Here is a 23,396-nt window from a genome sequence, read left to right as displayed (position 1 = left end):
CCCAAAGATACAGATGTAGTGAAAAGAAGGGCCATATGTATCCCAGTGTTCATAGCAGCAATGGCCACAACTGCCAAACTGTGGAAAGGGCCAAGATGCCCTTCAAGAGATGAATGGATAAAGAAGATGTCGTTCATATATACAACAGAGTATTATGTCTCCATCAGAAAGGTTGAATACCCAACTTTTATATCAACATGGATGGGACTGGAGGAGATTATGCTGAGTGAAATAAGTCATGCAGAAAAAGTCAATTATCATATGGTTTCACTTACTTGTGGAACATAAGGAATAACATGGAGGACATTAGAAGGAAAGGAAAAGTGAATTAGGGGAAATTGCAGGGGGAGATGAAGCATAAGAGACTGTGGACTCTGAGAAACAAACTGAGGGTTTTGGAAGGAAGGGGTATGGGGGGCATGGGTGAGCCTAGTGGTAGGTATCAAGAAGAACACTATTGCATGGTGCATAAACAATGAATCTTAGAACACTGAAAAAAATAAAATAAAATTAAGATGTTGAAAAAAATTAAAATTTAAATTAAAAAAAGAGTCCAGAAATAGAGCCACAAATATGTTCAAAGGCATTTTTGACAAAAGTATCAAAGCAATTCAATAAAGAATAGTCTTTTCAACAAATGGTACTAGAACATCCATATGCAATAAAATTAATTTCACTTACACCTCACACCATATATAAAAATTCTCAAAACAGTCTACAGATCTATACATCAAATTAAAACTATAAACATTCTTCAAATAAACAGAAGATTTTTGTAATCTTGGATTGGGCAAAGATTTCTTAAATATGATGCTACTGAAATGACCATAAAAAATACTGACAAATTTGATTTCAAGAGAACTTCCTCTCTTAAAAAAAAAATGAATAACAGAATAAAAAGAGAAGTTATAAACTGGGAGAAAATATTTACAATAATTCAGGTAAAATACTGGGCATAGTGTCTAAATCACAGAGAGCATTTACAGACTGTGAGCTATTTTTTAAACAACAGCGACAGTAAAAATAATGATAATATGAAGCTCTAGGGATTTTAACGGACTTCACTAACTCACAGTTGTACACAGCTGCCTAAAAAGCAAATACCATTTTTTTCAACATTCGTTTCATCATTTACATGCCTGTTTAAGTATTTATCTATAAATACATAAAGAAGTATTAAAAATCAATTAAAACAGGCAACATTTTTGTTCATGGGCAAAATAACAGACACCAAAGATCATACAAAAATATTAAATAAGTACATGAAAATATGCTCAAAATCATTAGTCATTAGGCAAATGCAAATTTAAATCACCATGAGATAGCACTAGCACTGCACATCTATGTGAAGGGCTTCTGAAAAATACAATACCAGGCACAGGCAAGGGGGCAAAACAACTCCAACTTCTGTTAATCACTGGTGGGAACACAAAATCAGATAGCCACTCCGGAAAATAGTTTGGCCATTTCTTAAGTTACATATATACTTACCATACAACCCAGAAATCCTATTACCAAGGTACTTATCCAAGAGAAATGAAAACATGTACACCTGAACATCTGTGCATAAATGTTTATAGAAGCTTTATTCACAAATGCCCCAAACTAGAAAGTGACACAAATATCCTTCAACTGGTAAATGGACAAACTATGATACATGCATACAATGGACTACTACTCAGCATTAAGCAGGAATAGATTAGTGATATGAGGATAGCATAAATGAATTTGAAAATTAATTATGGTAAATGAAAAAAGCCAGACTCAAAGGACTGTATATGATTCCATTTATATGACAGTCTTGAAAAGGCAAACTATAGTGACATAAAAAAAGACATCAGTGGTTACCAAGAGCTAGCCGCAGATGTAAGGATTGACTGTAAAAGTTAAAAACAAAAAGGGGGGATGGAATTTTGGGGATGACTGTAATACCTATGCAATTGTAAAGATCTGTCAAGTTCACAGACTATACAACAAAAAAGGCTGAATTTTAGTTCATGTAAGTTATACCTCAGAGCTGTACTAGATTGAATAATGTCCCCCTAAAAATTCATGCCAATCTAAAACTTGGGAATGTGACTTCATCCGGAAATAGGGTTTTTGCAAATGTAATCAAGTTGAGGTCATAATGGATTCGCATCAAGCTTAAATCCAATATGACTGGTATCTTTATAAGAGATAAATTTGCATGCACACACATACAGGTCATGTGAAGGTTATGTGAAGATGGGAGGCAGAGACAGCTGTGATACATCTGTAAGGCAAAGAATGCCTATGATTGCCAGCAACCACCAGAAGCCAAAGAAGCAAGGAAGATTCCTCTCCTAGATCCTTCAGAGAGCACATGGCCCTGACAACACTTTGATTTCAGATTTCTAGCCTTCAGAACTGTGAGAGTACAAATTTGTTGTTATATGCCACCCAGCTTGTTGTACTTTATTATGGCAGCCCTAGAAAACTAATAGACCTGATTAAGGGGCGCCTGGGTGGCTCAGTGGGTTAAAACCTCTGCCTTCAGCTCAGGTCATGATCCCAGGGTCCTGGGATTGAGCCCCACATCGGGCTGTCTGCTCCACAGGGAGCCTGCTTCCTCTTCTCTCTCTCTGCTTGCCTCTCTGCCTACTTGTGATTTCTATCTGTCAAATAAATAAATAAAATCTTAAAAAAAAAAAGACCTGATTAAAAAAATTTTAAACCAAATAAAAGGAGAGTGTAACACCAGATAAATCTCAACAATGACAAGAAAAATAAAATTGACATACCAGTATTACTATTACTTTGCAAGGTAGAATTAAAGATAAAAAGTATTAATGAGCATAAATGAAGACTTTAGTCATCAAAGAAACACTCCACCAAGGTGATCAGCCAATCACAAACATGTATATACCTAATAAAATAGCCTGAAGATACTAAAACAAAATTTGACAGCATTAAAAGAAGAAATTAAAAAATCTGTAACTATAGCAGGAAATTAACACTACTCTCAGAAACTCACAGATCAAAGATAAAAATTTAGTAAGGATGAATAAGAGATAAATAATACAATTAAAACGTTTAATAGAATAGATTCACTGCTATCTAAAATACACAAATACAATGTTCTGTTCAAACAAACACAGAAAGTTCACAAAAAGTGAATATACTCTAAGCCAGGGAATAAATAAATTACGGTCCACAGGACAAAATCAGTCAGATGTCTATTTTTATTTAGTCCATGAGCTAAGAATGGCTTTTACATTTTTAAATGAGTCCACTTTAAATGATTCTATAAATATCAACTAAGAGCTGCAATTTTGCTTCTTGCCCAAAAAAGCTAAAATATTTACAATGTGGCCTACTAAGGAGAAGTTTTCCAACCCTTGCTTTAGGACACAAAAGCAAATATCGACACATTCCAAACAACTTATATCATATAGATATTCTTTATTATGAATGTACTAAGACTAGAAATCAATAAAAAATGAAAGCCCATACGCAAACCAGTATTTTTGAAAACTGACAAAACATTATTCTAAAATCAAGTAAGTTAATAGGATAGGCCAAGACAACTGAGTTACTAATGTTTATTTGCTATGCCTCAAAGGAAAAAAAATTGTAACAGTCTAGCGGTCTAGATTTAGGCAATCAAAGAGGGAAAAATTTATTTCTATCAGAGTATAAGAGCCTAAAGATCATGAATAAGATTTCCAACTGAATCAATTAATAAAACCATCTCCCCTCCAAATAACTCTGAGACTAACCAATGGTAGTACTCCCTATTAAACCTTGATTCAAGTGAAAAGTGCCCAAGCCTAAATTGGGAAAAGTGTCTTTAAGCATTAGAGTGAGAAGAAAAACATAAAATGGGACAGAAAACCTTCTCTTTAAAAAAAAAAAAAAAACACTGAGTAACAATCACGCATGCAATGTTCATGCTTCATATTACATATACTAAGAAGCTAATATTTATTGAACAATGGTGGCATTGTTCTAAGCATTTTACATAAACATATTTAACAAATGCAAAAATACATAATAACTACAACACACCAATGCATGAAAATTAAGCAATTCATAGTTAACTGATTGTCCAAGTATGCTGGGCCACTTTACTAAATGAAGTATCTCAGAAGTTTCTATGGATTCTAGTTTGGATTTTTGAACTCTAAATACAATTAATCTTAATTAACCCTTATGCCATTCACATTTTATTTAAGATTCAAAAAGATAAACTTTCCTTTATTCTAAGAGCATTAGGAGACTACTGTCAGCAAGTCATCTTTCACTTTTCTCTTTTCACATAGCATCAATGTAAACTTTCATTCTAATATTATGACTCTGTTCCACATACTAACTTATTGGAAAACCCTATAACAAACTCCATCTTACCCAAGTGGTTCTTCCATGAGTTTGCAAAAACTGGGATCTTCCTATGAGTTCCAGAGCAGCTGCAATGGACATGGATAGTTGAAATGACTAACAAAAAAGTTTGGCAGCGTTGACCAATCTCTGCTGACAAGCATCATCAGTGATGTCAACAAAGCTGCCTTGTTTTTCAGATATGCTACAACACAATCACAAGAGGCATCCTAGGAAAGGAAGTAGAGGAAGAGGAGAGATTGATTTTTTTTTATTTTCTTTTTGAAAAGTTGTTTCTTTAAAAACAAAAGTATATGGATGAACAATCACATCACATCACACAGACTCTACAATGTGCATGAAGAATAATTTTTGAGTAACACTGTTATTCACCTATGCGATTTAACATCTAATCATTCAGGTTATATTTGAGATGATTTCTAAAATACAAATTTATAAAGACTGATTTTTTAATAAGAGCTTCAGAGATGAGATGATCCTAACAAACGGTTGGGACAAAGATATTTTTAAAGCAGAAAAATATGGCATTTCGACTGACTGGAACATTGTTATATATGAGCAGGTCTGTAATATTCCAAGCAAATATTATTTATAAATTTCCTCTGTTTCAACTTTTATACTAAACATAATTATATACATTTGAGTCAGGATATCCTTTTCTGTAGATTTCTTCTGTCACATCTGAAAATATCAGTTATAAATTTCTTCTAATTTTTTAATTAAAAAAATAAGCTCTTCAGACCATTTGTTTACTAATAGTATGAACTAAATAACTGCTTCTATACTACTGAATTTGTCCTCAACATTTCCTTTAAAATCCTTTTGTGTCCAATTGTTTTTTAGTAGATACTTCAGGGCATATGTCTGCATTTTCTGTTCTTTTCCACTGCTTTATGTTTGTCTCAGTATTATATCCTGCTCTAAAGAGTTCCCTCCCACCCCCTTTCTCTTTTTGTGTTTCTCCAAGAACACAGAATAAACTCTTTGGTGTTAACAGTTTTGGAGTCTCTTTCATGAACACCACAAAGGTGTTTTGGTTTTGACTGAAATGGTATTACATCTATAAAAAAAATACTAGAAAAAACCGTAAGTTCCAATCATACACTCAGTTTGTATCTTATCTTTTGCCCTTTGTAACATATCATTTTTATAAATGCTTAATCCTTATATGTTCTCCTAGAGTATAAGGTAGCTGGTTACATTAATATCCATGGAGTAAGTTAATTTTCACATTTAGCTTTCCTATAGAACATAAAATTTTTCTTCAAATCTTTTATACAAAATTTTGGAGGGACCTTTATAAAACATCACACCTTTCAGCATATTTACTGAGGATTAATGTTTTGTTGATGCAGTGATCGTTCACATTATTTTCAATTTAAATCTGTGACTTGTCTTGGAGTTTTAAGTATAGCATTGTTTATGTACTAGAAGAGGTTTATTTTTGGGGGAAGAACCATAACCCACAAAAGAAATAATTTATTCACAAATATAATTTATATAAATTTATATAAATTATTCACGAAATAATAATGTATTCACGAATATCTGTTCACATATGTGTGTGTATGCAGATATCTAAATAAGGATGGATGATTCGATCGTGGACAGATATAGATATCACATTAAAAACAAGTTCCACAAGGCATATTTGTCTTTGCTACATGTGATGCCCTCTGATAGTGCCTATACTATTCTACTTAATTAGCAAAAATTCTAGTTATAATGGCCAAAATATATTTCAAAACCTACTATCCAGTTGTAATGTGTAGTTTTAAGAACAATTCACTACGTGTAAGACAAGAATTGTGTCATCTTTTTCATCTTCATTATTACAATCTTAGTACTCAACAAGTACTTAATAAAATACCTGAATGATGGAATAACATTAATTAAATGAATACTAAAATAAATGGAATTAGCTTTTTGAGCAGTCACATAAAATTTTGAGCAATGTAAGCAATTAAAAACCACTGACCTTCACATATTTATTGTTATTATCATTATTGTTAGTAATACCTAACATTTATTAATAGCTTTCTATGCATCAGACATTATGCTTAGCACATTATCTGAATTTCCTCATGCATTCTTTACAACAGTCCTGAGATAGGAGCTATTATAATTTCTGTATTTTTTAGAGGGAATTTGTCCAAGACCACACAACAAACAAGTATAAGAACTGGTCTAAATTAAAATTCTAATTTCTTGAAATCACATTCACTCTTATTAATTTTCATCATTAATATCTAGAAATTCAGCATTATCCCAATTACCCCACAACTAAAACCAACTCAAGTGTCTATCAACAGGTATATGAATAAAAATAAAATTAGGATATACACACACACAGACACACACACATACACAACAAAATGCTATTCAGCAGTAAAAATGAATGAACTACTGATACTCTCAAAACAAATGAATATCAAAACCATTATGTTGAGTGAAAAAACCCAGAAACAAAAAGAATAGACACTGAATGATCTCATTTAGATGAATTTCTAGAAAAGACAAAATTTTAGTAACAGAAAGCAGAGCAAAGGCTGCCTGGGACAGGTTTGAGAGAGGACTGACTCCAAAGGGACATGAGAGAATTTCAATAGCTACAGAAACATTCTTTATCTTGATTGTGGTGGTGGTGGTTATATAACTGTAGACATATTCATTAAAACAGAAACTGTATAGGTAAAATGGGTACACTTTATTTGAATGTGAATACTACCTTAATGAAGTTGGTAGATTTTTTTTTTCTAACTCGCTTCTTCTTCCTCTTCACTATCCTTTCCCTTCCTGAACAAGCCATTAGGTGAGAAAGAGCAAGATCAGTCTCTACTCAAAAAAAGCCCAAGTAGAGAACAGGTCCCTGCAGGGACGTAGCTTTGCAGTTTACCAGGCATGTCAAAGTCCACAAGACTGAAAAAGGACATTCAGAGAGGGAGTAGGGGAACATTTGAGCCTGAGTAGAATAAGAAGGGCACATGCATGCACTAATGGGCAGCCCCATATGGACTGTCAGAGTCCAGCCTGACTGAGGTAAGCATCCACACATGACATGTCCTGGAGAGGACTATCAGAGCTCAAGCAGTATGAGGAGGGTATCTATATAGGAAAAGAACTAGTGTCAAGCGTCAGAAACAATTATGGCAAGAAATGTGTGCATGTGCAGGTATCAACTGACATGTGGTATCAAGCCCAAGCAAAGTAAGGAGGCATCCATATGGGGAGAGAGGCTGGTGTGGGATGTAAGAATCCAGGGGACTGGTTGACAAGGAGTTAAAGCCCAAGTAGAATGAGGAAGGTGTACACAGAGGATGATAAGAAGCTATGCATGAGGATTCATTAAGATACAGAATTTTAATGGGATGAGGAGAGGAACTACATAGGAGAGATGATAACTGCAGTGGCAGGAATTGGTTGCACCCTTGATGATTCATTAAATGAATAAATATATTAAGGAAAACAGAAACCAATTTTCTCACTGTTGGAGGAGAGAATTATAAATACAGAAAAAGAGAAATGCTGTATTTAGACTGGAATTAAATTTATGAGAACAAGCTTTCAATACATAGAGGCAAATTATACAGGCAAACAGAGTTTTCAATACATAGAGGCAGATACAGAAATACAGTCATAAGTATGCATATAAACATTCACAAGTACACACATGTATACTCACACACCTTGAGAGGGCTTAAGGGCACTGACAACCCAATTCAATAAGCACACTAACCCCCAGATCATGGCTTCTAAATACTATTCCCCACTAGAAGTAACCAGCATTCCTTGAAAAAAATGACTGTTCCCAGAAAGGAAGAGGGAAAATACTAAATAAGAATGGGGTATCTTGCATTGCCAAAAACATACTCAAAGAATGATGGGTACGAAGTCAAAAGTACACAGAACCCAAAAGAGTTCTCAAATGCCAAATCTTAAACAGTATGAGCATCAAAGTAAACTACAATTCACAGATTATAAATGATGACATAAAATAAGGAACCATGAGTATATGCATAATTACATAAATAAGTGAATAAAGTGGAAATCTGACAAGGAATAGAGTATTTATATAGTTTCAAAATTCCTCTCTGTAAAATACTAATTATAATGGGGGAGAGAGTAATGTTACAGTAGAGAAGGCTAACAGACAATACCTTTATCAAGTGATTTGTGATAGTATCACTAAAGAGACAAACCAAAGTCATGGGCCACCTGACAATGAGAACAAAGCAGCACTGTTCCTGTGACATTCCTGCTGAAGATATATAACCTAAATCCAATCATATGGCTACAAAGACAAACCCAAACTAAGGAGCATTCTGCAGAAATAACTGACCTATAATATTAAAAAGTGTCAAGGTCATCAAGGCAAGGGAAAACTGAGGAAGTACTGAAGTTTGAAGAAAACTAGACACATGACCATTAAAAATACTATGTGATTCTGAACTAGATCTTTTTGCTATAAAGGACATTACTAGGACAGATGGCAAGCCCTGAACAGGCTCTGAAGCTTACATGGTAATAACACATCAGTGCTGACTACCCTGATTTCAATGACTGCATTGTGGTTACACATGAAAAAATCTTCAGAGAATATACACTTAATATTTGGTAGTGATGTATTTCAGCAGGCAACTTACTCTCACATGGCTCAGGGGAAAAAAGTTATGAAACTTTAAGTACTGTAAATGTTTTTGTAAGGATGAGAATGTTTTTAAAAGAATTTTCATATTAAAAAATAAAATAAAAAAACAAATTTCCTTCGTTCATAAAGGGTAGCCACAAAAAAAAAAAAAAAATAGTAGCTATCACGTTTAACAGTCAACCATTGAAAACACTCCTGTTACGTTCAGGAGCAAGACAGGAACAATTCAGTATTAAACTAGAATTTCAAGCCAGTCCATAAGCCAAGGAAAAATACAAACACCGAAAAGGAAAAAGAATTGTCATTAGTGCAGATTAATAAATATCATCATCATCATCATCACCTAAAAAATTCCAAATAAATCTATGGATAAGTTATTAAATAAGTAATAATTTTATCTAAGTTGCTGCCTGGGATCCAGCCCCGCATCAGGCTCTCTGCTCAACAGGGAGCCTGCTTCCCCTTCTCTCTCTGCCTGACTCTCTGCCTACTTGTGATCTCTCTCTCTGTCAAATAAATAAATAAAATCTTTTTAATAAATAAATAGATAAATAAAATAGCAACAAAAACTTTAAGTCCTAGAAATAAATCTAAAAAAAAAATTATACAAGCCTTTTAAATAAAAAAGTATAAAATTTTATTGAAAAAACTCTTAAAACTGAATCAGTGGGGGCCCATGGGTGGCTCAGTCAGTAAGCATTTGTCTTTGGCTCAGCTTATGATCCCAGGGTCCTGGGATCCAGCCCTGCATTGGGCTCCCTGTTCAGTGGGAAGCCTGCTTCTCCCTCTCCTACTCCCCAGCTTGTGTTCCCTCTCTCCCTGTCTCTCTATCAAATAAATCTTAAAACAAAACAAAACTGAATCAATGGACATATATTTATCAGAGGTTTGGACACTCAGTCTAAATATTGTAAGCTGTGGGGGCACCTGGGTGGCTTAATCTGCCTTTGGCTCAGGTCATGATCCCAGAATCAGCCCCATATCAGGTTCCTTGCTCAGTGGGGAGCCCACTTCTTCCTCTGACTGCCACTCCCCTTGCTTGGGCTCTTGCTTGCTAACTTGGCTCTCTCTCTCCCTCTGTCACATAAATAAATAAAATCTTTTAAAAATAAACAAACAAATAAAATATTATAAGATGTTAATTCTTTCTGAAATTGATCTATTAGTTCATTGTTATTCCCATTAAAATCCCAAAAGAATTTTTCACAGGACTCAACAAAATGATTCTAACATTTTATGAAAAAGCAAAAGACTAAGAATAGTTAAGATACTTCAGCAGAAGAGCAAGACTGGGAACCACGATGATGTATTATCAAGCCTTACTAACAATGTTAGATTGTGTTACTTGACATTGGGATAGTGTCACATATATGGACAGGCACCACATATGTGAGGAAAAAGAATGGATTCTTAATACTTTCAGCACCGAATCCACTAATTATTCATATAGGAAAAAAATGAAAGTGGATATCTAGCTCACACTTACACACACTGAAATCAATACCAAGGTATTTGTAATTTAATTGTAAATTAAAATTTTTAAAAGAAAGGGATATTATGTCTATAACCTCAAGGAGAGATTTCTTAAATATTTTTGAAAGGAAAAAAACCCACACATATACAAAAAAAGTCTGTTAACTTCAACTATATTAGAATTGAGAATATTTGCTCATGAAAAGATACCACAGAATGAAAAAGGAGGCTACAGAAGGGAAGAAGATATCTGTAACATATTTAGCAAAATGCTTACATCTAAAATATACAAAAAAAATCTAAAACACAGACAGAAGACATGACCAGGCAACAAACATTCCATAAACGTAAGAAGAAGCTCAAATTTCTTATTAGTCAAGGAAATACAGAATAAAACCACAATTAAGTATCACTATATTCCCATCACATGACAAAAATAAGAAACTGGATAATACCAAGTGTTGCACAGATGTAGAATATGGAAAACAGCATAAACTACTTATGGGGAGTGAAACTGAACAATTTTGGAAAATAGTATCATATTTCTAAAGTGCAATACTTCTATGTCTCATGATTCAGAGATTTCACTCCTAATTAATCCAGAAGAACTTTCACACATGTGTACCAGGAAAATGTTCATATTACTTGTCATAGCAGAAAGAAAAACACAAACTGGAAAGAAATAAAGTGTGTATCAAGAGTAAAATGAGCAAAGACTTTATTGTTTGCTCATAAAATACAGAAATGAAAATTTATGAACAACGTAAATATGAATCAAACTTAAAATGTTGAATAAAGAAGCAAGTCACAGAGAAACAGCATAATTTCATCTATATAAACTTCTAAAAAGAGTCAAAACTAGTATCCACAGGACTACAAACATAGACAGTTAAAAATTAACAGAAAAACAAGGAAAATGTTACATTCTGGAAGTACCTACAATCAGGAAGGAGTACATAGGAGCTTCTTCTTCTTCTTTTTTTTTTTTTAAAGATTTTATTTATTTATTTAACAGAGAGAGAGAGCTCATAAGTAGGCAGAGAGGCAGGCAGAGAGAGAGGAGGAAGCAGGCTCACTGCTGAGCAGAGAACTGGATGTGGGGCTCAATCCCAGAACCCTGAGATCATGACCTGAGCCGAAGGCAGAGGCTTTAACCCACTGAGCCACCCAGGTGCCCCAACATAGGAGCTTCTTAATGTGTCAATTCTTTAAAAAAAATTTTTTTAAAAAGATTTTTATATTCATTTGAGAGAGACAGAAAGAGCACAAGTCGGGGGTGGGGGGGTGGGGGGAGGGAGAAGTGGACTTCCCCGCTGAGCTGGGAGCCTGCCATGGGGCTCAAACCTAGGACCTAGAGATTGTGACCTGTGCTGAAGGCAGACGCTCAACCATCTGAGCCACACAAGTACCCCTAATGCCTCATTTATTAGCCTGGTTGTGAGTACACAACCTGTTTCACATTATTTATTTGTACCCTTATGTTGTATATGTGCCTTCCATGTATATTTCATAAACTACTCCCCACCCCTCGAATGATGAAAGAAGTCCAGAGATAAAGAAACATGAGTTCCCTGGCTTTTCTGTGGTTCTTTGCCACCAAGAGGCATTATTTCAGCAGCTCCTTAATTCTTAGTACACTCACCCAGAATGCTGCTGCTTTAAATACTCCATCCAACACACATACACACACTCCCTCACTCATTTACACAGAGAGCAAGAGCCAAGGTAAGAGGTCAGACAGGAGCATTAGAAGAGCATTAGAAAAAGTACTGGTTTTATTCTCAACATTGGTGGTGAGAGGAAATACTGAAATAAAACATTTGTACACTACACTTGACAATTCATAAAACTTCTTCTTCTATTACACTTCTTTATTTTTATCCCCTAAACAGGTAGATAGGGTGTGAATCAAATATTTTACAATCCCCCCAAAAAATGTCACTAAGAGTTATCATCATGCTCTTCTCATGATTCCATCTTAAGAGTTTTCATTTCCTACCACAGGGTCAAAACAGATGCTGATTATGATAATATCATAAAGCAAAGAGGGAAAATAGTGAAAAAATAGTGAAAAGAAATGGGAAGCAAGAAAATGGGTCGGCATAACCACTTTGGAAAACCATTTTGCATTATACACTAAATCTATATCTACATACTTTATGACTCAGCTACTCCACTCTTATAGACCCAACAAAAATGTACACATATGTTCACCAAAAGACACAAACTAGAATATTACAGCAGCATTATTCATAGTAATCCCAAACTGGAAAACTGCTAAATGCTTATCAATTGTAGCACAAATAAAAAGTGCATATTCACATCATGTAATACTCTTATCTACAGCAATGTGAATGAACGCAGAAAATGGATGACTTACAAAATCTTGAGAAAAAGAAGCCAGATACAAAAAGAGTATATATAATTTCACTTGTATAAATTTCAGAAACATGCAAACAAATCTATGTTTTCAAAAACTGGTAGTCACCATTAGAAATGAGAGGTAGTGATGCTTCTGTTTGGGGGTTTGGTATAAAGTTCTGTTTCTTCCTGGGTGCTGCCTACATGTGTATTTGTAGTTTGTGAAAAGAGAGATAGACATATATTAACTATCCCCTTCTCTCCATGTATATTATGCTTCAATTGTTTGAAACAGGGTATACGAAATTAAAGTAAGGAGACAAGACATCACTGAAAAATCATTTTTTTAAATGTCCCCATGTTACAGATCAGGATCAAAATTCTTATTTAACTATCTCTAAGCTGGCAACACAATATGAGATGCTAAAAAATTTCAGAAGCCCTGAATTTAAAATGCATTCTGCATTAGAATGCAACTGTGTGACCTTGAGAAAAACAAATCTGGGAATCTTAATTCTCTGCCATTAAAATAAGATTACTGCAATCCCCTCAGTCCCACAGTGTCACTGCAATAAAGAAAACAGGGTACATGAAAGTACTATTTAAACTGTGAAATAACCTTGAACTACAAATAACAAAAACAAAAAAAAATAGATCAAAGGTAAAATAAAATGGCTTATAATTTTAAATTTTATCTGTGTACAATGAGAAGTCTGTTCAAGTGAATGCTTAAATACAGAGGCCTATTTAGTAAGTATGCTATAGCTGGGTTTGGCTGAGGGGCTGCAGGGTGATGGTAAGGAGTTGGGGCTGCCTTCACATTCTTCTCTCCCTGTTTCCCCCTGTCAATCTCCTAAGAATGCCACTGTGCACAACAAGCCTTGGAGTCATGAAGATGGGGGGGGGGTGGAGCCCTGGTTTTATCACTAATTAGCTATCTCTCTCTTTCTCTCTCTCTCTCTCTTTTTTTTTTTTAAGATTTATTTATTTTAGAGAGAGAGCCCATGAGGAAGGGGGTCGGGAAGGAGAGAAAGAGACTCCCCACTGAGCTTGGAGTCCCATGGAGGTCAATCTCATGACACTGAGATCATGACATGAGCTGAAATCAAGAGTTCGATGCTTAACCAACTGAGTCACCCAGCTGCCCCACTAATTAGCTTTCTGAGCCTCGACGTCTTCAGCTGTGAGATGAAGCAGCTATCACCAGCTTTTCAAGAACTAAAGATAACGTACATTAGGAAACCTAGAATATTGCCCAGTACACAATACAGACAACTATATAAGTTTTACATACACAACTCTGTAGGACATATACATGGAAGAGAGCACAATTTTAACTATTTTCAAAGCAATTAAATCTAACAAATTTAGGCTAAAACTGGGATGTCTGCAACAGTCTCTTAAATATTGTGATTTAAGTCATTCCCTCTGCTATTCATTTTCCACAAATCCCTTCAAATAACATTTTAAAAATATCAATTTGGCCATGTCACTCACTTGGCTTACTACTGCCTAAAGAGTAATGCCCAAACTCCTTTTGTGGCACATAGGCCCTTTACAGTCTGTCCTAAACCTAACTATCACTACTGCCTCTTCTCTAGCATACTACATTTTAACCATATCCCATTACGAACTGATTTTGAATAGGAATGTGTAGTCTACGGCCATACCACCCTGAACGCGCCCGATCTCGTCTGAATAGGAATGTGTAGTTTTCCAATAACTTTTTTTCCCAAAATAGTAAATACATATTTTAGAAAATTAGAAATTAGAAATTAGAAAATGTAGATTAAAAAAAAAAATCACATTCTCACCAGCTGGGTATCATCACTATTAACAACTTAGTGCATTTCCTTCTGGAGATACACATATATAAACATATGTAAAAATATATGACTATAATGCACATGCTGTTTTATAACCTATCTTTAGTCAACAATCTTTACTTTCCATTTCAGTAAATTTCTACCTCATCTAAAACACAGGTCATATTCAAATTTCCTCCAATTGTCCAAAATGTCTTCTGTAGTTGATCTGTCAACCAATATCCAATTCAGAATCTCACATTACATCTGGCTGTCTGCTAAATTTCTTTTAATGTAGCCCTTTCACCTCCCCACATCAACTTTTGGGACACTAAGAAGCTAAAGGGGTATTATTATTTATTTTTATTTTCTCTAATTTTATCACACTTCCTACATTTATTTGTTGGCATTCTTCAGCAAAATTGAATCCTAATTCATTAAGAATTCATTAAGAATTCAGTTACTGAAATATAGATGCCAGTTTAGTTACTGAAATACAGATCCCACCAAAAATGCAATATAAATGTTTAATTCTTATTAATAAACATTTTTAATGTAAGAAATTATATTAAAAGTTACTTCAAAGTGTATCAAGTGAACACTTTTTCTGACTTTCTCTTCATTATCCTACATACTCATGGGTTTTCCCATAGTCATCATGACAAATGCAGCTCATGTTCTGAAGAACCTGTAACCATGTTCATGCTGATTCCACTCATCTCCCCCAAATCCTAAACTGATAAATTCAACTTACAGTTTCAATTCTCCATAATGCCACAGAATGAACTTCTTCATCTCCAATGCCACAGCAATTTTTCTATTTTGTATACTACATAAAGATACCTCTAGTGTGATATTTGGTTGCATATCTTTTTCATTTTCTGGACTTCTCTTTCACAAGTAAGGATAATGTCTTTCACCAGTGTTATTTACAGTTTGATTTGCAGATCACTTCTGGCACAGATTATTCTCTGTCTGCGACATAATAAAAAGCTTGCACCAGACTATAAATCAACTGGTTACGAAACAGTTTAGTTTTGGCTCAGTTTCTTTCTTTGATAGCAAAAATTTCTGGAAGAAGGATGAAATGTGTTTATTTCAATTCTGGCAAGAGTTCTTTAACACTTCATGGACTAATAACAAATTCTTCTACAAGCTACTTTGAATCGCATTGCCCAATCATCAATTTGCTCTTAACTGCCAGAAATACAAAAGGAATATAAACAACTGTTTGCTGAGAAAGAAGGCAGTATGCAGGAGTAAAGACCATGGGTGTGCCAAAATATCCCTTCTAAGGTAAAGGATAAGTCATTACACATCTGGATTCTCCTATAATCAAAAAAAGATGTAGAGTACCTAGTGGGTATCTTTGGATTTTGGAGGCAACATACTCCGAATCTGGGTGTGTTATTCTGGCCCACTTACCACGTGACCCAAATAGGTGCTAGTTTTCAGCAGGTTCAGAAGGTTCTGCAACAACAGGTCCTACCTGCTGAGCCCAGAGGGTTTTGCAGTGGGTCCAGGCTGCTGTTCAACCTGCTCTGCTCTGTGGGTCCTATGACCTAGCAGGTCCCATGGTGTGGAAGTATCAATGACTGCAGACTAAAAGAAGCCTTTGTACATGAATCTCAGTGAAGGCCCTAACAATTCTGGAGAAAAACCCTGCCATCCTTTGTAGATAACCACTGTTCTTTTGAAATACAGCTTCTGGCCTGCTACTGTGTCTTAGTAGTGACTGAATGCTTAATCTTGGGCCACCAAGTTACCACGCTACCCGAGCTGCCCATCATGAATGGGGTGTTATTTGACTCACAAAGTCATAAAGTTGCAGGTGTATGGTATAAATGTGATTAGGTCTAAACAGGCCCTAAGTATACAAATAAGTTACATGAAGAAGTGGCTCAAATGCCCATGGTCCCCGCTCCTTCTACACTGCCCTCTCTATCCAAACTACATGGCCTCATGGGGAGTTCCCTAGAATCAGCTGACAAAGAGAAGACAAGACTCAGGTCTGGTTTACAGTTCCATATGATATGCAGACAACATCTGGAAGTGGATAGCTACAACATTACAGTTCCTTTCTGGTACAACCTGGAAGAATACGGGTAAGGAAAATCCTTCCAGGGGACAGAACTTCAAGCACTGCACGTGGCTGTTCACGTTACTTAGAAGGAAAAATATCCAGACATGCAATTGTATATCAACACATGGGCCAACGGCCAGAGACTTAGAAGAAACATGATTGAAAAACTGGTGACAAGGAAATCTGGGGAAGAGATAGGTGGATAGACCTCTGTGAATGCACAAAAAAACATGAAGATATTTGTGTCTCATGTGAATGGTCACCAAAGGGGACCTCAGCAAAAGAGAATTTAAAAATTTAAGTGGGTAGTCTGATCCATTCCTGTATATCAGTCAGCCTCTCACCCCAGCCACCTCTGTTATCCCCCAACAGGCTCATAAACAAAATGGCAATGATGGCAGAGATGGAGGTTGACTTAGCAACATGGCCACCCCGGCTACAGTCATTGCTTTCTGCCTACCTTGCCGGTAGGAGAGATCAACACTGAGCCCCCGATGTGGCACCACTCACCCCTTCAATGATCAGCCAGCTACCTGGTGGCAGGTTGAGGATACTAGACCACTTCCATCATGGAAAAGACAATGTTTTGTCCTTACTGGAATAGACACTTGTTCTGGATATGGAGTTGCTTCTCTGCTCACAATACTTATACCAAAACAACCTCCATGGACTTACAGAATGCCTCCCCAATGTGGGTAAACCTTATCCAACCCACTGAAGGCCTGAACAGAAGAAAAGATGGAGTAAGGGAAAATTCACTGACTGTCTTTAAGCAGGAATATTGGTCTTCTGCTGCTTTTGAACTCATACTCATTCTGTAACTTAACTGCTGGCTCTCCTGGTTCCCAGGCCTTCAGACTCAGACTAGAATTAAACCATGAGACCTCCTAGGTTTCTAGCTTACCAACCACTGCTCTTGGGATTTCTCAACCTCCATAACTATGTGAACCAACTCCTTATAATAAATCTTCCTCCCTCCCCCTGCTTTATCTATCTCTCTCTTAGTTCTTTCTCTTTGGAGAACCCAAACTAATTCCGAAGGCAATTCCTTCAAACTGGTAATAGACACTAAGGGGAAATTGAGGAAATGCAAAGGTGGTTTCTCATTTGTCCTTATCAAGTATGGCCTCTTGATCAGGTCCTGAAGATCAAGAAAATAAAGACAGCAGTGAGAGGCCACTGGATTAAGGAATAACCAGCAACTAAGCCAGGTAAGGCAATTATAAAACTGTCTGACTAAAATCAATCTAACATACATTTACTAAGTAGTAAGTACTAGAAATTTTAAATATAAAGTTCTCAGGAGCTCTATAGAATTCTGTTGTTTCTACTAAGAATCAGGCTATAGAAATCATTTTTATGCCATTTATATTTTCATTAATAATTTTTCTTAGGTTTCCTTTTATGAATTTAGTTCAATCTTTTTTAATATTTTATTTATCATTATTTATTATTATTATATTATATTATTATTAATTATTATATTGTTATATATTATTATTATTTAATATTTTTAATATTTTATTTATTTATTTGAAAGAGAGAGAGAACACAACCAGAGGGGAGGGACAGAGGGAGAGGGAGAAGCAGACTCCCCACTGAGCAAGGAGCCTGACACAGGACCCAATCCCAGGACCCCGGAATCATGGCCTGAGCTGAAGGCAGAGACTTAACCAAGTGAGCCACCCACGTGCCTAACTTAATTCAATCTTAAATAGCCTAACTGTTAAACTGCTAAAAATAATCAAGGAAAAGATTTCTGTCTAAATTTAAGGAACACTGCCTTGAGGTAAACCACTTGGAAGAGAGAAGAGCAAAGTAAGAGAATATAAGAGATAATGAAAGTACCTCTTTCTTTGTGGACATTCTTTTTTTTAAAATTTTTTATAAACATATATTTTTATCCCCAGAGGTACAGGTCTGTGAATTGCCAGGTTTACACACTTCACAGCACTCACCAAAGCATATACCATCCCCTATGTCCATAACCCCACCCCTCTTCTCCCAACCCCCCTCCCCCCCAGCAACCCTTGCCAGCATCTGTCATTTCCTGACTTGTTAATTTTAGCCATTCTGACTGGTGTGAGGTGATATCGCATTGTGGTTTTGATTTGTATTTCCCTGATGCCGAGTGATATGGAGCACTTTTTCATGTGTCTGTTGGCCAGCTGGATGTCTTCTTTGCAGAAATGTCTGTTCATGTCCTCTGCCCATTTCTTGATTGGATTATTTGTTCTTTGGGTGTTGAGTTTGCTAAGTTCTTTATAGATTTTGGACACTAGCCCTTTTATCTGATATGTTGTTTGCAAATATCTTCTCCCATTCTGTCAGTTGTCTTTTGGTTTTGTTAACTGTTTCCTTTGCTGTGCAAAAGCTTTTGATCTTGATAAAATCCCAATAGTTCATTTTTGCCCTTGCTTCCCTTGCCTTTGGTGATGTTCCTAGGAAGATGTTGCTGCGGTTGAGGTCAGAGAGGTTGCTGCCTGTGTTCTCCTCAAGGATTTTGATGGATTCTTTTCTCACATTGAGGTCCTTCATCCATTTTGAATCTATTTTCGTGTGTGGTGTAAGGAAATGGTCCAATTTCATTTTTCTACATGTGGCTGTCAAATTTTCCTAACACCATTTATTAAAGAGGCTGTCTTTTTTCCATTGGACATTCTTTCCTGCTTTGTCAAAGATGAGTTGACCATAGGGTTGAGGGTCTATTTCTGGGCTCTCTATTCTGTTTCATTGATCTATGTGTCTGTTTTTGTGCCAGTACCATGCTGTCTTGATGATGACAGCTTTGTAATAGAGCTTGAAGTCCGGAATTGTGATGCCACCAACGTTGGCTTTCTTTTTCAATATTCCTTTGGCTATTCGAGGTCTTTTCTGGTTCCATATAAATTGTAGTATTATTTGTTCCATTTCTTTAAAAAAGATGGATAGTACTTTGATAGGAATTGCATTAAATGTGTAGATTGCTTTAGGTAGCATAGACATTTTCACAATATTTATTCTTCCAATCCAGGAGCATTGAACATTTTTCCATTTCTTTGTGTCTTCCTCAATTTCGTTCATGAGTACTTTACAGTTTTCTGAGTATAGATTCTGTGCCTCTTTTGTTAGGTTTATTCCTAGGTATCTTATGGTTTTGGGTGCAATTGTAAATGGGATTGACTCCTTAATATCTCTTTCTTCTGTCTTGTTGTTGGTGTAGAGAAATGCAACTGATTTCTGTGCATTGATTTTATAGCCTGACACTTTACTGAATTCCTGTACAAGTTCTAGCAGTTTTGGAGTGGAGTCTTTTGGGTTTTCCACATATAGTATCATATCATCTGCGAAGAGTGATAGTTTGACTTCTTCTTTGCCGATTTGGATGCCTTTAATTTCCTTTTGTTGTCTGATTGCTGAGGCTAGGACTTCTAGTACTATGTTGAATAGCAGTGGTGATAATGGACATCCCTGCCGTGTTCCTGACCTTAGCGGAAAAGCTTTCAGTTTTTCTCCACTGAGAATGATATTTGCGGTGGGTTTTTCATAGATGGCTTTGATAATATTGAGGTATGTGTCCCCTCTCCCTACACTTTGAAGAGTTTTGATCAGGAAGGGATGCTGTACTTTGTCAAATGCTTTTTCAGCATCTATTGAGAGTATCAAATGGTTCTTGTTCTTTCTTTTATTGATGTGTTGTATCACATTGATTGATTTGCAGATGTTGAACCAACCTTGCAGCCCTGGAATAAAACCCACTTGGTCGTGGTGAATGATCCTTTTAATGTACTGTTGAATCCTATTGGCTAGTATTTTGGTGAGAATTTTCGCAACTGTGTTCATCAAGGATATTGGTCTATAGCTCTCTTTTTTGATGGGATCTGGTTTTGGGATCAAGGTGATGCTGGCCTCATAAAATGAGTTTGGAAGTTTTCCTTCCATTTCTATTTTTTGGAACATTTTCAGGAGAATAGAAATTAGTTCTTCTTTAAGTGTTTGGTAGAATTCCCCCAGAAAGCCGTGGGCTTTTGTTTGTTTGGAGATTTTCAATGACTGTTTCAATTTCTTTACTGGTTATGGGTCTGTTCAGGCTTTCTATTTCTTCCTGGTTCAGTTGTGGTAGTTTATGTTTAGTTTAGTTATGTTTAGTTTAGTTTATGTTTCTAGGAATGCATCCATTTCTTCCAGATTGTCAAATTTGTTGGCGTAGAGTTGCTCATAGTATGTTCTTATAATTGTTTGTATTTCTTTGGTGTTAGTTGTGATCTCTCCTCTTTCATTCATGATTTTATTTATTTGGGTCCTTTCTCTTTTCTTTTAGGTAAGTCTGGCCAGGGGTTTATCAATTTTATTAATTCTTTCAAAGAACCAGCTCCTAGTTTCGTTGATTTGTTCTATTGCTTTTTTTTGTTTGTTTGTTTCTATTTCATTGATTTCTGCTCTGATCTTTATGATTTCTCTTCTCCTGCTGGGTATAGGGTTTCTTTCTTTTTCTTTCTCCAGCTCCTTTAGGTGTAGGGTTAGGTTGTGTACCTGAGACCTTTCTAGTTTCTTGAGAAAGGCTTGTACTGCTATATATTTTCCTCTCATGACTGCCTTTGTTGTGTCCCACAGATTTTGAACTGTGTTTTCATTATCATTTGTTTCCATGATTTTTTTCAATTCTTCTTTAATTTCCTGGTTGACCCATTCATTCTTTAGAAGGATGCTGCTTAGTCTCCATGTATTTGGGTTCTTTCCAAACTTCCTCTTGTGGTTGAGTTCTAGCTTCAGAGCATTGTGGTCTGAAAATATGCAGGGAATGATCCCAATCTTTTGATACCGGTTGAGTCCTGATTTAGGACCGAGGATGTGATCTATTCTGGAGAATGTTCCATGTGCACTAGAGAAGAATGTGTATTCTGTTGCTTTGGGATGAAATGTTCTGAATATATCTGTGATGTCCATCTGGTCCAGTGTGTCATTTAAGGCCTTTATTTCCTTGGTCATCTTCTGCTTGGATGATCTGTCCATTTCAGTGAGGGGAGTGTTAAAGTCCCCTACTATTATTGTATTAGTGTTGATGTGTTTCTTTGATTTTGTTAATAATTGGTTTATATAGTTGGCTGCTACCACGCTGGGGGCATAGACATTTAAAATTGTTAGATCTTCTTGTTGGACAGACCCTTTGAGTATGATATAGTGTCCTTCCACATCTCTTATTATAATCTTTGGCTTAAAATCTAATTCATCTGATATAAGGATTGCCACTCCTCCTTTCTTCTGATGTCCATTAGCATGGTAAATTTTTTTCCACCCCCTCACTTTAAATCTGGAGGTGTCTTCGAGCTTAAAATGGGTTTCTTGTAGGCAACATATAGATGGGTTTTGTTTTTTTATCCATTCTGATACCCTGTGTCTTTTGATTGGGGCATTTAGCCCATTAAAATTCAGGGTAACTATTGAGAGATATGAATTTAGTGCCACTGTATTGCCTGTAAGGTGACTGTTACTGTATATTGTCTCTGTTCCTTTCTTATCTACCACTTGTAGGCTCTCTCTTTGCTCAGAGGACCCCTTTCAAGATTTCCTATAGTGCTGGTTTGGTGTTTGCAAATTCTTTCAGTTTTTGTTTGTCCTGGAAGCTTTTAATCTCTCCTTTTATTTTCAATGATAGCCTAGCTGGATATAGTATTCTTGGCTGCATGTTTTTCTCGTTTAGTGCTCTGAATATATCATGCCAGCTCTTTCTGGCCTGCCAGGTCTCTGTGGATAAGTCTGCTGCCAATCTAACATTTTTAGCATTGTATGTTACAGACTTCTTTTCCCAGGCTGCTTCAGGATTTTCTCTTTGTCACTGAGACTTGTAAATTTTACTATTAGGTGACAGGGTGTGGACCTATTCTTACTGATTTTGAGGGGCGTTCTCTGAACCTCCTGAATTTTGATGCTTGTTCCCTTTGCCATATTGGGGAAATTCTCCCCAATAATTCTCTCCAGTATACCTTCTGCTCCTCTCTCTCTCTTTCTTCTTCTTCTGGAATCCCAATTATTCTAATATTGTTCCGTCTTATGGTGTCACTTATCTCTCGAATTCTCCCCTCGTGGTCCAGTAGCTGTTTGTCCCTCTTTTGCTCAGCTTCTTTATTCTCTGTCATTTGGTCTTCTATATCGCTAATTCTTTCTTCTGCCTCATTTATCCTAGCATTAAGAGTCTCCATTTTTGATTGCACCTCATTAATAGCTTTTTTGAGTTCAACTCGGTTAGATTTTAGTTCTTTTATTTCTCCAGAAAGGGCTTTTTTATCTCCTGAGAGGGTTTCTCTAATATCTTCCATGCCTTTTTCGAGCCCAGCTAGAACCTTGAGAATCATCATTCTGAACTCTAGATCTGACATATTACCAATGTCTGTATTGATTAGGCCCCTAGCCTTCGGTACTGCCTCTTATTCTTTTTTTTTGTGGTGAATTTTTCCGCCTTGTCACTTTGTCCAGATAAGAGTATATGGAAGGAGCAAGAAAAATATTAAAAGGGTGGCAACAACCCCAGGAAAATATGCTTTAACCAAATCAGAAGAGATCCCAAATCATGATGGGGGAGAAAGGGGATAAAAAGAGGTTCAGAAAGAAAGAAAGGGGGAAAAAAAAAGGAAAGAAAGAAAGGAATTAAAAAAAGAAAACAAATAAAGAAAAGTATAAAAAAGAATAT

The 23,396-nt window shown here is 36.0% G+C and overlaps 1 protein-coding gene across 11 annotated transcripts in view; it reads right to left on the bottom strand.

Moving 5' to 3' along the window:
- The window catches only part of CCSER2 (coiled-coil serine rich protein 2), a 190,455-nt gene that overhangs the window by 54,360 nt on the left and 112,699 nt on the right, over positions 1 to 23,396 (bottom strand). The window contains exon 7 of one of the 11 annotated variants that reach the window (XM_045083579.1): positions 4,369 to 4,568. The exons of the other annotated variants lie outside the window; for them this stretch is intronic. Within the exon in view, the coding sequence (XP_044939514.1) occupies positions 4,410 to 4,568 (159 nt within the window). The 3' untranslated portion in view covers positions 4,369 to 4,409. The remainder of the gene's footprint in view (positions 1 to 4,368; positions 4,569 to 23,396) is intronic. 11 annotated transcript variants of the gene reach the window in all.

This window comes from Mustela putorius, unplaced genomic scaffold (genome assembly GCF_011764305.1).
Source record: "Mustela putorius furo isolate JIRA1106 unplaced genomic scaffold, ASM1176430v1.1 tig00000698_pilon_pilon_pilon, whole genome shotgun sequence".
Lineage (NCBI taxonomy): Eukaryota > Metazoa > Chordata > Mammalia > Carnivora > Mustelidae > Mustela > Mustela putorius.
The sequence above is the reverse complement of the archived record's forward strand: the minus strand, read 5'-3'. Positions and strand labels throughout refer to the sequence as shown.